This window comes from Nuphar pumila, chromosome 4 (genome assembly GCF_984573655.1).
Source record: "Nuphar pumila chromosome 4, dmNupPumi1.hap1.1, whole genome shotgun sequence".
Taxonomy (NCBI): domain Eukaryota; kingdom Viridiplantae; phylum Streptophyta; class Magnoliopsida; order Nymphaeales; family Nymphaeaceae; genus Nuphar; species Nuphar pumila.
In genome coordinates this window covers 22,209,534-22,226,121 of record NC_143252.1, presented here as the reverse complement: position 1 = coordinate 22,226,121, position 16,588 = coordinate 22,209,534, and the positions used below count along the sequence as shown (strand labels likewise).

The 16,588-nt window shown below is 43.9% G+C and overlaps 1 protein-coding gene across 1 annotated transcript in view; it reads right to left on the bottom strand.

The window, feature by feature from the left end:
- The window catches only part of LOC149839623 (calcium-dependent protein kinase 13-like), a 29,706-nt gene extending 13,856 nt beyond the window's left edge, over positions 1 to 15,850 (bottom strand). The window contains exons 1-6 of the mRNA XM_090002690.1: positions 14,996 to 15,850; positions 14,761 to 14,884; positions 14,500 to 14,643; positions 14,198 to 14,350; positions 1,523 to 1,638; positions 1,280 to 1,447 (exon numbers count right to left, since the gene is read on the bottom strand). Of these exons, the coding sequence (XP_089858816.1) occupies positions 1,280 to 1,447; positions 1,523 to 1,638; positions 14,198 to 14,350; positions 14,500 to 14,643; positions 14,761 to 14,884; positions 14,996 to 15,508 (1,218 nt within the window). The 5' untranslated portion in view covers positions 15,509 to 15,850. The remainder of the gene's footprint in view (positions 1 to 1,279; positions 1,448 to 1,522; positions 1,639 to 14,197; positions 14,351 to 14,499; positions 14,644 to 14,760; positions 14,885 to 14,995) is intronic.
- Between the last annotated feature and the right edge of the window lie 738 nt (positions 15,851 to 16,588).

The following is a 16,588-nucleotide window of genomic DNA, read 5'->3' as shown; positions in this document are numbered from 1 at the left end:
AACATACACCACGGCACATTTTCTTGAATTGATCTCGTAAGCTCATCCATCACTATAGCAAATAGGAAAGGGCTTAAAGCAGATCCTTGATGTAACCCAACCATTATAGGAAAATTGGTTGTTACCCCTCCACAGGTGCGGACATTGGTTACTACTCCTTCATACATATCCTTAATTATACTAATGTATTTGAGAGAAACACCTTTCTTCATCATTGTCCATCAAAGAACGTCCCTAGGTACTCTATCGTATGCCTTCTCCAAATCAATAAAAACCATATGCAAATCTTTGTTCCTCTCTCTATTTCTCTCAATAAGTTGTCTAAGAAGATGTATAGCTTCCATAGTTGATCTTCCAGGCATAAAACCAAATTGATTCTCCGATATCATGACAACCTTCCTCAACCTAGACTCAATCACCCTCTCCCAAAGTTTCATAGTATGACTCATGAGTTTTATACCACGATAGTTTGTGCAATCTTGTATATCACCCTTATTCTTATATAGAGGCACCAAAGTACTCTTTATCCACTGATTAGGCATCTTATTTGTCCGCCAAATCTTGTTAAAAAGATTTGTCAACCATTCTAAACTTTTCTCACCCAAGCATTTTCAAGCCTCGATAGGTATACCATCTGGGCCAACTGCCCTTCTTGATTTTATTTTCTTCAAAGCCTCTGCAATTTCTTTCTTTTGAATCTTGCGCATGAAGTCACGATTTATCTCATGAAAAGGAATAGAGAAGTCTCCAAGATCCTGAGCATGACTTCCATTAAATAGCTTATCAAAATAATCTTTCCATCTCCTTAATCTCCTCATCTTTGACTAAAACCCTTTACGTTTCAATATGAACTGGTTGTCTCTAATACCTTATAAAATTTCAACTTGAATATCCTTATGATGTAGACTTAGAGAGAGAGAGAGAGAACAGCCGTAACCCCCCACCCCCCCAAATTTTCTAGGTATTCATATCTAGAAAACTAATCAGAATACATGCATTTGTGATGTTTTAGTTACATTAGGATTCCAGGTAAACTAATCAGAATACCCTCATATGACAGTAACATTTCAAATATACAACATATAAATGCAACAATTACAGTTCTGACCTGTATATAGTCAAACACCATATTCCTAACACTAAGGAGGTTAGGATCATCATTGGCAGCTTTAATATCATTACAATCATCTAAAATTGAACAGGATTGCAACAAAAGAAAAATCTACACCAAACATTAAGAATACCTACAACCAAACATAGGGTGAACAATTACACATACAGCTTCCATTAGCATCTGGACTTCAGACTCTGCAAGCTGGGAACCAAATTTCTGAAGTCCTGCTTTCAGTTCTTCATATGATACAGCACCATCATTATCTGTATCGATCATCCTGAACATATCTTTGACATCTTCTACTTCTTCGGTTGATAAATGATCAGCAATGACCTATTCACAAATTAAAAATCAGTTGCTACTTTTATTCACAAGAAAATGTGTTAATAATTGTAGCTAGCAACCAACCCTCAATGCTCTTCTCTTGAACCTGTTCATCATCGAGAACTGCTTAAGCCTTGTCTTGACGACATCCCCAAGAGGAACATTTGGTGCCTTTTTAGCATTTTGCAGCCAAGGATGTTCTGGAATAGTCACATGATGAAAGATATATCCAATGAAGAGCAGTAAACACATGACCCATTGACTATTATGTATCTCTGGCATGTTGGATCAGTATATAGTAATAGAAGACAGACTCCAAATGGAGCTACATATAAAAGAAACTGTGATCTGATGAAGAACTATGTTCTTTAATATTATTAAAAGTAGATTTATTTGGTGTATCAACAGTGCTAATAAAGTTTTGTTATGATGTGGAACACATGCTAGAAGACTTTGTTTTTGGAATAGATGTCAATTTGTATTTTCAAAAAATTGCAAACTTCTAACATATGTTTTCAGCAGATTAACATGGCAATAATTTAAATCTATCAAAGGATAGTGAATTCACATGATCCATGCATATCAAGTTTATTCAGTTTTTTGTGTATGTGATAAAAATAAAATTTATTATTAGCTGAAAATGATTAAGTGACGAGAAGTTTCCAAAAAGTACATCAGTCACTAACAAAGTCAGGTCTGTATGGCCCAAATCCATGACAAACCAGACGGCACACGCAAACAGATATCAAATTGAATTAGACAAAGATGGTATTCAGCCATGAGAATTGATCGTTGAAACTTCTATGTTTCACTCTAGCCAGGCAAGCCACCAAGCTAACAATAGCCACCACTTGCAAAAAATCATCTACCTATCCTATGTTTCACTCTCTAGCCAGACAAACCACCAAGATGACAGTAGATGCCACTTCTGCATAATCTTCTATTTCCTTCACTTTCAGATCATCATAGGACACAACAGAAGTCCTCTTACACAAGTTTTAGGCCCTGCATAGACAACTACATCTGACCTTGCCAATTTGAATAGCTTTTGAAAAGTGTCACAACACCATAACAAGTGCTCAGCCTGATTCTTCACGCATCAACTGACTAGTTGCATACATTTCATTCCAGGCTATTTTGGATGCTGACCTGGCCTAGTTAATCAATGGAAGAATGGGGAAGACATGAACAAACAGAGGAGAACACATAAGGAGTATGCTAACTAGAGTACAAGCACATAAATGAGAGTGCAAGAACATGTATTATATTAGCTTTACAATAAAAGTGCATGAAATTTTGTAATATAAAATACGCAAGGCAAAAGACAAAAACAACCTAGTAAACAGAAGAAAAAACACCTGTATTAAAGACGCTATTTGGTTGAGAGGTCTATTTGGTGAACTTAATTTGAGTCCAGAGTTCACTATTGTTTACTATGACAGTCAGAGTACTATTCACTTGACCAAAGACCAAACGTACCATGAGAGAACGAAACATATTGATGTCATGTACCATTTCATTTGAGGTGTTATTGCGCAGAGTGTATTCTTGTAAAGAAGATTAGTATTGTAGACAATCCAGCCAACATGTTAACAAAGTCTCCCAGTTGCCAAGTTCAAGCATTGCTTGGAATTGAGTGGTATTTGTTGCTCTTTGGGTGTAAAGCTTGTAAAAAAAAGTGTCTGACACGTGCCCTCCACCGTGTCGGATCCGAGTCTGAACCGGACCCTCGACCCGGCTTCTCGAAGGATCGAGAGCCTGCGCCTTTTTAAAGATGCAGGTTGTGAGACGAGGGGCAAAACCCTCGCCCCTTCTCTCTCTCTCTCTCTCTCTCTCTCTCTCTCTCTCTCTCTCTCTCTCTCTCTCTCTCTCTCTCTCTCTCTACTCTGACTCCCGTCTCCTCCCCTTTCTCTGTGAAGCCGTCGGCGATCGTGCCGACGACCTTCACCCGTTGCTGCCGCCTCGGGCCACCTGTCGTCGGCGGCGAGCATCGCCGCCAGGCGACAACGCCACCACCATTGTTTCCCGCTCCTTCGTCCTCTTCTTTTGTTTGCCGGCGACCAACGCCAACCGTCGACCGACATTCGCCGATCTTCGCAGGTATTTTCCCTTCTCCCCTTCTCCTTTTTCCATTTCTTATCGCCAGCAGGGGGCGGAGCACCCTGTGTCGGCTCAACTTTCCGACAGAGGGCTCCGTCCCCTGCCTCCAGTGAGTTTTCCTGGCAGGGGCGGAGCCCCTGCCTCTTTCAGATTTTTCCAGCAGGGGACAAAGCCCCCTGCCTTTTGTTGTATTTCGGCAGAGGATTATGTCCCCTGCCTCCTGTGGTTTTCCGGCAGGGGGTTCCACCCCCTGCCCCCATCCTGTTCCAGGCAAGGGGCTCCGCTCCACTGCCTTCATCTGTTTTTCGGCAAGGGGCTCCGCGCCCTTGCCTCTTTTTATATTCTCGGTAGAGGGCAAAGCCCCCCTGCCCTTTGTTGTTCCTCGGCAGGGGCCGAAGCCCCCTGCCTCCTGTTGCTTCCCAGCAAGGGGTCCTACCCCCTGCCTCCTGTGGTTTGCTAGCAGGGGGCAAGTCTCCCCCAGATTTTGTTTTTCACGGCAGGGGGCAAGTCTCCCCCTGCTTTTGTTTTTCACGGCAGGGGACAAAGCCCCTGCCTCCTTTGGTTTTCCGGCAGGGGGTGAAGCCTCCCCTGTCTTCTTCCTGTTTCATGGCAAGGGGCGACCCCCCCTGCCTCTGTTGGTGTTTCCGACAGGGGGCTTGCCTCTGCGTGCTCTTCCCGGTGAGAGACTCTGCCCCCTATCTCTCGATTTTTCGGTGGGGGGCTCTGCCTCCCCTGCCGCCTCTGGTTTTCCGGACAGGAAGAGAAGCCCCCTGCATCTCGTTTGTTTTCTGGCAGGGGGCTTCGCCCCCCTGACTTGATCTTGCCGCCGCCTGCCTGTCTCGTTTCCAGCAGGGGATTGCACCCCCCTGTCCAACTTCGTGTTCCGACAGGGGGTGTCACCCCCTGTCCTGCTGTGGCAGGTTCAGCAGGGAGCCTTTGCTCCCTCCCCTGCCTTCTCTGTTCTGGCAGGCAGGGAGCCCCTGCTCCCTGCCTCTGTTGCTTTTTGCCAGGCAGGGGTGAGGCCCCTGCCTCTGGCACCCTTGCAGGCAGGGTGCAGAGTCTCTGCCTCTGCAGCCTGCAGGCAGGAAGCTTATGTTGCTTGCAAGCGAGGAACTGAGCCCCTCCTTATGATCTTATGATAATGGGTTAGGGCTCAGCTTGTGCTTATTATGTTTCTTCTTTTAATGGCATATCACTAACATTCTAAGCATCGCAGGTAGAGCAGTGGATCCCGCTCACGCCCTGTGGCCGAGCTCGTGCTTACCTACGTTGCAGGCGTACGAGGACCCGCAACCCCTCAAGGTAGGGGATTTCTTGCGTAAAGGACAATGAACGAATAAATGCTAAAATAAGAAAAGATAATTAAAAATGAAAGAGGACGATGATATATGTATACGTATAAAATATATACGTATGTCTTTTGACTCAAGGACGCGGTTTCGCGATTCTTGTCCTCTTTACTTTCCTTGTATTTTTCTTTGTTATTGCTGTCACGCTATATGTGCCCAGGTTTTTAATTCATGTCTTTACATTTCATGTCTTTTAATTCAACGACGTTGTTTCGCGATCCTTGTCCCCTTTACTTTTCTGCACTTTACTTTTTTGTTGCCCCGCGCTTTATGCGCCATGGCTTTTTACTTGTCTTTACTTTGTCGTCGCGCTATATGTGCTCAGGCTTCTGTTTCGTATTTAATTGTTGTACTTTCCTTTCTATTGCTCCGCGCTTTATGCGCCAAGGCTTTTCTCTTATTCTCTTTGCTCTTTATGTTGTTGATGTTTGTTTGCCTTGACTATTACTTGCTTACATGTCTAGTTAACCGAGGTATGGTTTCGTACCTCGTGCACTGCCTTGGGTATGTCACTTGCTTGTGTGTTTGATTGGCCAAGGTCTATGTCACAGGGACTCGGCAAAACAGATGCCGCACCCGCGTCGACGCGACGCGACGCGACGCGGGATCGCGTGCGGGTGCGGCACCGGGTGCGGTCAACACGACCCTGGGTGCGGTCAACGCACCCAGGGTCATTTTTGTCCACATTTTTGGGCGAAAAAAAAAATCCCCCCGATGAAAAGGAGGAGGATTAGGGCAAAAAAAAATTTTTGCCCTAATCTCTCCTCTCTCTCTCACCCTGAGCTCGAGCTCTCCCATCGCCGCCCCAGCTCCGCCTCCCAGACTCCTCCTCTCGGCTCCTCCTCTCCTTTCGCAGGTATGTCTCTCACTCTCTTCTTGGGTCGGCTGCCCCCCCCCCCTCTCTCGGTCTCTTGTTGGGTCGGCAGGGGAGGGGCTGAGCCTCCCCTGCTCCCTCGTTTTTCGGCACAGGAGGAGCCGCGCCCCTCCCCCATCTACCTCTTTTTTTTGGGTCGATTGGGTCGACAGGGGAGGGGGCCGAGCCCCTCCCTTTTATGTTTTTCTTTTTTGGGTCGACAGGGGAGGGGCCGAGCCCCTCCCCCATCTGTTTTTTTTTTTTTTGGGTCGACAGGGGAGGGGCCGAGCCCCTCCCCCATCTGTTTTTTTCTTTGGGTCGACATTGGAGGGGCCGAGCCCCTCCCCCATCTGTTTTTATGACAATGTTTATTGTTAAATGTTAAACTATTAAAACTTCAAAATTATATATATATATATATAAATTTTTTTTTTACATTTTTTCCCCTGCCGCACCCCCGCACCCGGGTTTTTTGGAAGTGCCGAATCCCCGCACCCGCACCCGCACCCGCACCCGCACCCGCTCCCGCTCCCGCACCCATGTGACATAGGCCAAGGTACAGTTTCGTACCTCGTGCATTGCTTTCAGTAATCACGTAGTTGCTCGATTGTTTAGTGAGGTACAGTTTCGTACTTTGTGTATTGCTTCTGAGGTTTTGCGCTCGACACACAGTTTTACACTTTGGGAATCGATCATACTTTATCGTCACACTGTAATGTGCACGTGCTTACTCTTTTGTTAGCTTACACTCATTGAGTGCAGCTTCGAGCGTATTTCAACTTATTCTTTTGTCTTAAAAGGCATGATGCACACTTATGCACTTGGTTCTCCAAAAAGGATAACTTTTAGGCACCAACCTATTTTCGAAACGTATTGTTTCATAAAGCAGATTTTGAAAGCCTTCTGCGAGATAACGGCGGGATCTCCCAAATCGATGCATTTGGGAGAAGTGTTTACAACTTCACTTCACGTACCCGATACAACTCGGATAACCATGTTTAAAAGCATGTGCATAAGATGGGTGAAGGTTCTACTGAGGAACATGCGCCATCACTAGACCAGTGTGAGACCTAGTTATTGGGTTTTTTGGCCAACTAAGATAATTGGCGTTTTTCCTTCCTTCGTGAGACGATTACTGATGGATATCTACTGAGAAATCCATGCCCCTCTCCTCATAGTCGGACCGTTAGTCATGTATGATATGCTTGAACTATGAGGAGCAGGATGAGAAGTTTGTAGTAATCTCGAGGCGTGTTTTGACACTTTCTATTAATCATGTAATATCGATGTTTGCCTAATAGGCAAGAGGCTCGTGATGGTCTAAAGGAGCTGAGCATGACAAGTTTGAACTTGAACGGTTACACCATATCTTATCGGCAAAGCATTGTTGTAGGGATTTCCTTTTGAGAAATCTATGTCCCTCTCATCGTAGTTGTACTTTTGAACAGGTACTTTGCGTACTACGATGAGTAAAATGAGAGGTCTATGTTTACCTCGAACGTGCAATAGCACATGCTTGAGATCACAAATGGTGATGTTGTTACCCTCACTATGAGTTGACCCCTCTCATCGCAGTTGTACTTTTGAATAGGTACGTTGCGTACTTCGGTGAGTAGGATGATAGGTGTGTCGTTGCCTCAAACGTGCATTGGCACGTATAATTCAATAAATGGTGACTATGCGCCTTCACAGGCAAGATGTTCGAGTGTGTCAAAAGACCAAAGCATGTAGAATGGGATGACGGTTAAGAAACCCCCGTCGTGCTCATTCGACACGGTTCATCAAGAGAGATGATGGATGGTACAAAACTTCGATGGACAGGTCCTTTAATGGCAGTTACGGGCAAAAGACTCGGATTCTCCAGTCATCGGAGTTATGAAAAATGCTACAAGGATAGCCTTCAGGCCACTTCTGCAGAAGTTTGGATGCATCCATGGGCCAATTATGCCTTTGGGGATTTGCTCTCTTGGTCACTAGCCATCCCCTTGAGAGCGAACTCGGTCAGTCATTCAGGGTATCATAAAATACATAGCATAATAAACCCTCGGATCAATCTCGGTTGTTTCTATGTTTCGTGCCTTGTGTGTACCCACAATGGCCAACTAATAATCAGAACAAAATGTAAACTATTCACATTTTAGATATGTGTGTGCTGTGACTTGCTTGGTTGCCCTGTAGTTCGGCGTACTACTCGTTGAGCTATGCATGCCTATTGTGGCGCTGCTCTAGTTGGTTGAACTGGTTACGCAGTCCTTTGTTAATAATTAGTTGCTCGTGCTAATCAAATGCTTATGATGATAGCATTATGCTAGTTGCGATATATTAGCATGTAACTTGCTACTTGGTTGAATTATTTTGTGCTTGTTGTAATATAGTACTTGTTGGCTTGCGTCTCTTATGACAAATGTAACTGCTTACAGCTCGTAATCTACGAACTGTTTATATGACGAATGTAATTGCTCACAGCTCGTAATCTATGAATTGTCTACAACTAGAACCAATGTAGTTGTTTGTCTTATAAGTTGCTTACCCCTTGTGGTTAATATATAACTGTTGTCGTGTGATTGCTTAATCACGGGTAGTTTATGCTTGTTGTGCAATGACTTGCACTTTATGATTAATATAGTTCCTTGTCGGTAAACTAAAGAATTCAGTGGTAATTGTATACATTGTGCGCTTCGTTATAAATGCTTATTCAGTTTATATGCTTACTATGCTTGACTGCTTTGTGGAGTTAGTTACTCCCTGCCTATAGAATCAGTTGGATTGCTATAAATGCATATTTTACTTGTTCAACACTTTGTTTCTTACTGCTCTTGTATTTAGCTATTTGTTTTACTGGAGTTTTGCTTGCCATACTCGACAACATGTATGGTTAGATCTGTTTTGTTTCTCCTGTTTAGTTAAGCAATTATCTAGCTTATTGCAGTCTTTGTTCTTCTTTGTCTTTTGCACCCCTACTAGTTTTTCGCGAAACTGACCCATTTCATGAGCAGATGGTGGACAAGTTGAGGCAGTTTGCGATGGCATGATGACGTGATGAGTTCAAGATGAGACCCTTTCCTTGACATTTCGCTCTTAAGGATATTTCGGTAAATTTGCATAAAAGTTTTTCTTAAAATTTCTTCTTTGCACAAGTCTTAAACTATTAAATAAAAATTGCATTTTCATAATCTATTTGATTTCTTAAATGTGCAGTGTTGCAAATCCGTTATGCAAGAGAAAGTTTGTGTTGCAATGCGCCCAAGATCCATTGACTTGCTATTTCAAACAAGATTTTTCCGTTGAACTTCTATTTCAAACTCTAATAAATGATTGATTTCAAAGCTTTCAAACTTTTCATAAAAAGTTACAAGTCCTGGATTTTGAGGCGTTACATTGGGTCAGGTCCTTTAGGACTCTTGTGGAGAAGGTGGAGAAAATTTATTGCGTGTGAAGATTTGGGAAAATTCAAGCCAAGAGCAAGATTTGTTGTGTGGCTGTCTTGAATTATGGACCCACTCCATTCCATGACCCAATTCAACAATATTATAGAGATTGTATAATGGAAATTTTGAATGAGATTAGTGGTGGTTGCAGAGGCCTCGCCAATAGGCCCAAGCCCAGAGCCCACTGGAAACCTCTTCCGGCCTATCTAATTTTGTAATTTATCGGCTAGGGTTTTGCACCTTTCATCATATGTATTGCCGCCTCTTTTTTGGAATTGGGTATGAGAGTTTTTGGGTGTACTAGGGATTAGGGTTTTGAGAGCTTTGTACATCATCATTGTATTTCTTCACATCTTCGTTCCTCCACTGGTGGATGTAGGCCCGAGTGTTGAACCATGTAAATCTCATGTCTTCTCCCATTTTCTTCTCTTTATCTTATGGTTTACTTCACATTTGTTTGTGGTTTGCATAACACTCCCCTTGAGCACCACGAACTGCAAATCCCACTTTAACACCAGACACAAGTACCCATGAAACAAACTAGATTGTAATCTTCCTTCAGGAGGAGGAATCCAACAATGAACTATAGGTCCACCTTTCTTCCAAATGATTTATGACAGATACTAAGTCAGAGTTAAATATATTGACAAAAAGTTGACAGCACAACTCCCAAATCTCCTTCTTGAACCACGATATGCTATATGATTCTTTGCAATGGGCTATTTTGTTATGAATGGTCCAAATTTTCCAAACCATATGCAGGAAAAATATTTCAAGCACCTCTTACTCCATGAGAGAGTGATGATGAAGAGAAAACCACCAAGATGATTATGCCTCAAAAAAAGAAGATGGTGATAGTAGCGCCCCCAAGATCTCGAACTTGTAACTTTTTAGGAAAATTTTGAAAGCTTTGTAATCATCCCTTTATCAGAGTTTAAAATAGCATTTCAGCGGAAAATGGTATTTGAAATAACAAGTCAACAGACCTTGGGCGCATTTCAGGTGAAACTTTTTTTTACACAACAGATTTGTAACTTCATACATACATTGAAACCATATTGATCTAAAACAAGGTTTTAAAGTTTATACGAAAAGTGAAATTTCAAAGAAACCCTTATACCAAATTATAAAAAATGTCTTTAGGAGCGAAAAGTCAGGGAAAGAATCTCTTCTTGATATCATCACATCATCGCTTGTCGTATTGACATAATCATCACATGTACCCATGAAACGGGTTAGATTGAAAATGTGTCAGAACCAGAGTTACCGGAAGCGCCTAGGTAAAAGGAGAAGCGCAAAACGTAAAGCTTCCGAAGCGTGCGGGGAAGCGCCACTTTTAAATGAGAAGCGTGCTTCCTTTTTAATGGGAAGCGCGCTTCCCCACGCGTCCCCAATTTTTTCAATTTTTTTGTATTTTTTATTTTTTATTTTTATTTTTTTCGCTTCCCCTCACTTCCTAGGTCGCGTCTGAGACGATTCCCGACTCGCTCCTAAGTGGTCCCACGCTTCCCGCTTCCTAAAATTTTGAAAGTGCCTCGCTTCCCGCTCCCACTTCCTCAACTGGCAACCATGGTGAGAACAAGACTAACATTGATTTCGTGATGTGAAGTTCAAAATAAGTAAAATGAACATGATAATCTTGTTTCGATATTAAACTGTCATGAAGGTACGCACAAGAGAGAACGTAGAAACAACAAACTACCCGGGGGTTTGTTATGCTATTATTTTGATACCCCGAACAACTAGCAGAGTCCGTTCCTAAAGAGGCGGCAAATGACCGAAAGAGAATTCCCCATAAGCATTCGTGGCAAGGGATGCATCTAACTTCTGCAGAAGTCCATGAGAACTACCACCTAGGATAATTTTTTGTAGCCCCATCCCCTAACTCCGATGACCAGGGACACCGAGTCGATTGCTACTCAAGAAGTGTAGTTATTAACAACCTAATCATCGAAGTTTTTATACCATCTCATCCTCTCTTTTGACGGAACCAAGAGACGAATGGGTACGTCAGGTTCTATTTTAACTGACGACCCATTCTGCATGCTTTAATCTTTCAAACCAAATCGAGCATCTTACCTGTGAAGATGATGATCACCATTTATGTGATTTCCTTTCTATCATTGTGCATTTGCATGCCACGAGGTTATCATAAACCTCTCATCCAATCATCGTAGTACTAACATGACGTGCATATCTAATAGTACTGCTACGATGAGAGGGGTATCAGTTTCTCATAAAGAAGCTCCAACTTTATTTAGAAAATCTCGACGTCCCGTGCTCTAGGCCGAGGATATCCGAGTCATTTTTGGATATCAAAACAAAAGACCGTACGTACCTCTTAGGGCTACGCAGGGTTGAGGGTAAGACTTGGTTGCTAATAAGCAATCGTCAGATATTCATTTTTGCTTTTTGAAACAACGAATATTACAAACATTGGAATCTCGCATGAAATTTCCTTTTTCCTTAAATACTTGGCGAGCATGCACAAATATGCGTCTTTAAAAGCAAGCGTAATGCAAAGTAGGTAGGAGTACACAAAACAACACCAATGGCGGGGCAAGGAAGAACCCACCTGTGGGCAGCAAGGCGCAAGGGGGTAAGAGGCAGAGGACACATCAGGGGCACCAGCAGGAAGCCCAGCAGGGTCGATCCCAAGCAGAGGCAGCAGCAAGAGAAGGCTCTATTCGTGTGTCGAAGGTGCAACAAGAGCCATCCACAGGGCTCTTGTCCACTCTTTAAAAGGGTCTGCTACCAGCGTCAGCAGCCCGGCCATATCGCTACCTACTATTCGAATAAGCTAACAACAGCAGGCACAACGAAGGACCAATGGGAGAGTATATGTCGCCACAGCTGCCACATAGGGCGATCAGAATGACCTGATCGAAGGTATTTTTGTAGTTGTTGACCATTATGCTCGTGTGATGTTTGATTCGGGTGCTACCCATTCCTTTATATCTTCTTCGTTTGCGAGTTTGCTTGATCTGGTTTCATCTAGCCTCGAGAAGGCTCTTGATGTGATGTCTCTGATGGGTACATCCGCTTCTTGCGAGAAATACTTTCCTGTATTCCGAGTGATCATCGAGGGACATGAGTTGTCTATCGACCTGATCATACTGAACATGACTTTCTATTATGTCATTCTGAGTATGGACTGGTTGTCCAGACACAATGCTACCCTTCTGTGTCGAGGAAAGAAGGTTTTGTTGAAGCGGCCCGATTTGTCTGCATTGGTGTTCCAGGCGACTAGACTGCTGAGCGAGGTGAAGATTGTCTCAGCGTTGAAGATCTCCAAGTACCACAAGCAGTGTTGTATGGTGTTCTTGGCCAGTGTATCTGCGACGGACAAGTAGGTGACACCTTTGGAGCAGTTGGATGTGGTTCGTGAGTTTTCAGACGTATTTCCTGAGAACTTGTCGGGTTTACCACCTCACAGGGAGATAGAGTTATCGATCGAGCTAGTGCCTGGCACGACACCAGTCTCTCGAGCACCGTACCGCATGGCACCTGCAGAGGTAGCGGATCTGAAGAAACACTTGTAGGAACTTCTTGACAAGGGCTTCATCAGACCAAGTGTGTCCCCTTGGGGTGCACCTGTTCTCTTTGTCAAGAAGGACGAGTCCATGTGGCTCTACATTGATTACTACATGCTAAACCAGGTGACGGTAAAAAACAAGTACCATTTGCCTAGGATTGATGACCTGTTCGACCAGTTGAGGAAGGCATAGGTGCTCTTCAAGATAGACGCTCGTTCCGGGTATCATCAATTGCGGATCAGGACGGAGGATGTTCCGAAGACCGCGTTCAGGTCCAGATACGGACATTATGAGTTCTTGGTGATGTTTTTTGGACTCATCAATGCCCCTGCAACATTTATGGACCTGACGAATCAGGTCTTCAGTTTGTAGCTGAACTATTTTGTCATTGTTTTCATCGATGACATTTTTATCTACTCCAAGAGCGTAGAGGAGCACCGAGAGCATCTACGGATTATATTGCAGACACTGAGAAAACATCAGCTTTAATGTTAAGTTCTCAAAGTGTGAGTTTTGGCTCGACAGGGTGATATTCCTCAGCCACGTGATCTCTGAGAAGGGCGTTGAGGTTGATCCAGTCAAGGTAGAGGCAGTCTTGTCTTGGGAGCAGCCGAAAACAGTTTCAAAGATTAGGAGCTTCTTGGGATTGGTGGGCGACTACCGTCGATTCATACAGGACTTCTCTTGTTTAAATGCTTTGATGACTCAGCTTTTACAGAAGGGGGTGAAGCTTGTTTGGTCACCTCGGTGCGAGGAGAGCTTTCAGGAGCTGAAGTAGAGGTTGACCACGGCCCCAGTATTGACTTTGCCTTCTAGGACGGCGGATCTGAAGGTGCACGAGAAGAATTACCCCATGCATGACTTGGAGTTAACAGCGGTTGTCTTTGCGCTGAAGATCTGGTGTCACTACTTGTATGAGGAACAGTTTGAAGTCCTTTCTGATCACAAGAGCCTTAAGTACATATTCACATAGCATTATTTAAATTTGAGGCAGGGTAAGTGGTTAGAGTTCTTGAAGGACTACGAGTTCTCTATCGCCTACCACCCTCGTAAGGCAAACGTGGTGGTCGACGTGCTCAACAGGAAGACATCAGTCACGACAATCAGTTTGACAAGGGGCAGTTCGGATCTGATCGAGGAGTTCGTCAGATGACAGTCGTTTGCAGACGATTCCAAACGCATCCTTTGTGTGGGGATGCAGGCATGACCTGAGATTATAGATCATATCGAGGAGCTTCAATCAGCCGATCTGAATTTCGAGAAGTTGTGCATGAGTGCCCATAAGCCTGATACACAGTTTTGCCGTGAGAAGGACGGGACCATCATGTTCGGAGACAGATGATGGGTTTCAAAGGCACTGCAAAAGAAGCTGATGAGTGAGGCCTACAGGTCGAGCTATTCTGTTTACCCTGATTCCACTAAGATGTTCAAGGATCTTGATGGAAAAGGCTGCAACAGCTAAATGCAAAAAGTTGGATATGTTATCAGCATACCAAGAACTTGTTTTGCAGTCAATCTACGCTGTGGGTCAGGTTCCAACATTTGTCGAACCAAATTCTTTGCATTATCTGATATGCTAGGCCATGGATCCCTTTTAAAATCGATAAGCCCGCGAAGTATAGCCTGTGCAACTCCTTGTTCCGACTCTGCATTAGAATAGGAAAAAGTAATTGAGACAATAAATCTAAAATAAGCTCATATAAAAAAGATAAGGGCTCAAGAAATACTTTAAAACACAAAAACAATCATGTTGCAGGAAACCATTCCATGGAAGACTCAGAACAGCAGAATGTACCAGCCCAAAATGGTGGAACACCACATAATAATATATAGAGGATAACTCCCGCACTCCAAATATCTATCTCCGGCCCGTAGTTCCGCTTAAGCACCTCAGGGGCCATGTAGTATGGACTACCAACAATTTCAGAGAACCTTTCACCTACATAACAAAGATCACACCGTTTCTTTTCCACACCATCCGTGGCACGAACGCAAATTACACAAAGAAACAAAGATTCAAGGCAGACAGATGGAACAATTTAAACGATTAACTTGCCAGGCTTGAAAAATATGGACAAGCCAAAATCAATTGCCTTCAGAGGGGAATTCTCCTTCTTGTTTGCAAATAAGAAATTCTCTGGTTTAAGGTCTCGGTGGATAACCCCATGTTTGTGGCAAAGCTGCAGAAAGAATGAAAGGACACGCCCAACATCAGGAAAAAACTAGTAGGTCAATCTCATTTTTTCCATTCAAAAGCCGAAACGACCAAGAGGAGCACTCCCCGAGATTACCTGAACAACCTCCACAATCGTCTTCGTCACCGCGGCAGCAGCACGCTCCGTATAGTGGCCCCTTGCGACGATACGATCGAAGAGCTCCCCTCCCTCACACAACTCCATCACCAAATGAACCGCATTGTCGTCCTCCCGCGCCTCCTTCAAGCTGACAATGTTGGAGTCCTTGGGGAGATGATTCATGATCGCCACCTCCCTCCTCACATCTTCAATGTCCACAGCCGTCCGGAGCTTCCTTTTCGAGATCGTCTTGCAGGCGAGCAAATCCCTCGTATCCTTATCGATGCAGAGGTAGGTCACCCCGAACTCCCCACGCCCCAATTCCCGGTCGACGACGTACTTATCCTCAATCCCTTCTTTCACATTCCCATTCAAGACGGTGAATTTCTTGTTGTTGCCAGCGCCACCAGCCTTCTTGCTACCAACGTGATTGTGGTCATGAGGGTGGCTCGACTTCACATTGACGTCCTCCCTCGCAGCGGCAGCCGGCGAACGGCAGCAATTACCCATTAATTCGACAAAGCTACAGCCACCCCCAATCTCCACAAGAAATCGGCAAATTTCCTGGAGTGTCGGGGAGACCCTTGAAGATGACGAGCTTCCTCCAGGAAGCAAAGAGCACAAGAGGCTACAAATTTACATTTTGCGGGGTGGAACTGGAAGACGTGGGGAGACGTAGCTCAACGGGAAGATGGTGAGACAGAAATACGGAGAATACGGAGCCGGAAATCAAAATGGGAGTTCATTTCCTACCGAGAAAATGAAAATCTTGGAGAGAGAGAGAGAGAGAGAGAGTAAAAGAAGAGGGGAATGGAGTACCTGGAGTTTACAATGATGATGGATATTCCACTCTGCTTCCCTTTTTCCCCTTCTTTTTTTCCTTTTAACAATTACCACCTTGCAAATTTTGTCGGTAAAACGGTAACTAGCAAGCAGGAAACGTGCTTCCAGACTAGAGAAGATCAAGTGACACCGTCGACAATGTACACAAGGTCTTGTGGGATGAAGCAATGGACGGTGAAGATGCTAATCTGATTTGACAGATCACCTGATCTGCTCTCCTTACAGACGTGTGGGGACGAGTAAACGTCCGAGAGAGAGATTAAACCTCTTTCCACCATTACCCAAACAAAAAGGCAAGAGAAAGAAATATAATACAAGAACGATGGTCTTTTGGAATTTCCTCGATATTAAAATAACGAAAATATATTCATTGTTCATTGTTTATGTGTGTTTTCTGTTGTCGCAGAGTGTGAGAGCATATGACATGTTGGCTTTTGTCACCCCTGGCCCTTTCACACCTACGAGCTCCAACTGCAAAAAAACATTTTGTAAGTCATCACCTTTTTACTTTTTCCTTTGCTCTATTTTTTATGTCATTTTGCTTTTGTGCAAGTGTGTTTTCGACATATCACATTCTCTTTTTGTTACCTTCAAATGCATCTTAAGTTAGATCGATTGGTGCTTTTCCCTTTGAAATTGAGTGATGAGGTTAGTTAGAGTAGGTAATAGGCCTAGGCCGCATTTGGTTTTACACGGACCCTCCTCGTGGGGCAAGTTTGTTAGTGATGAAAAGTATGTCTGCTGGCT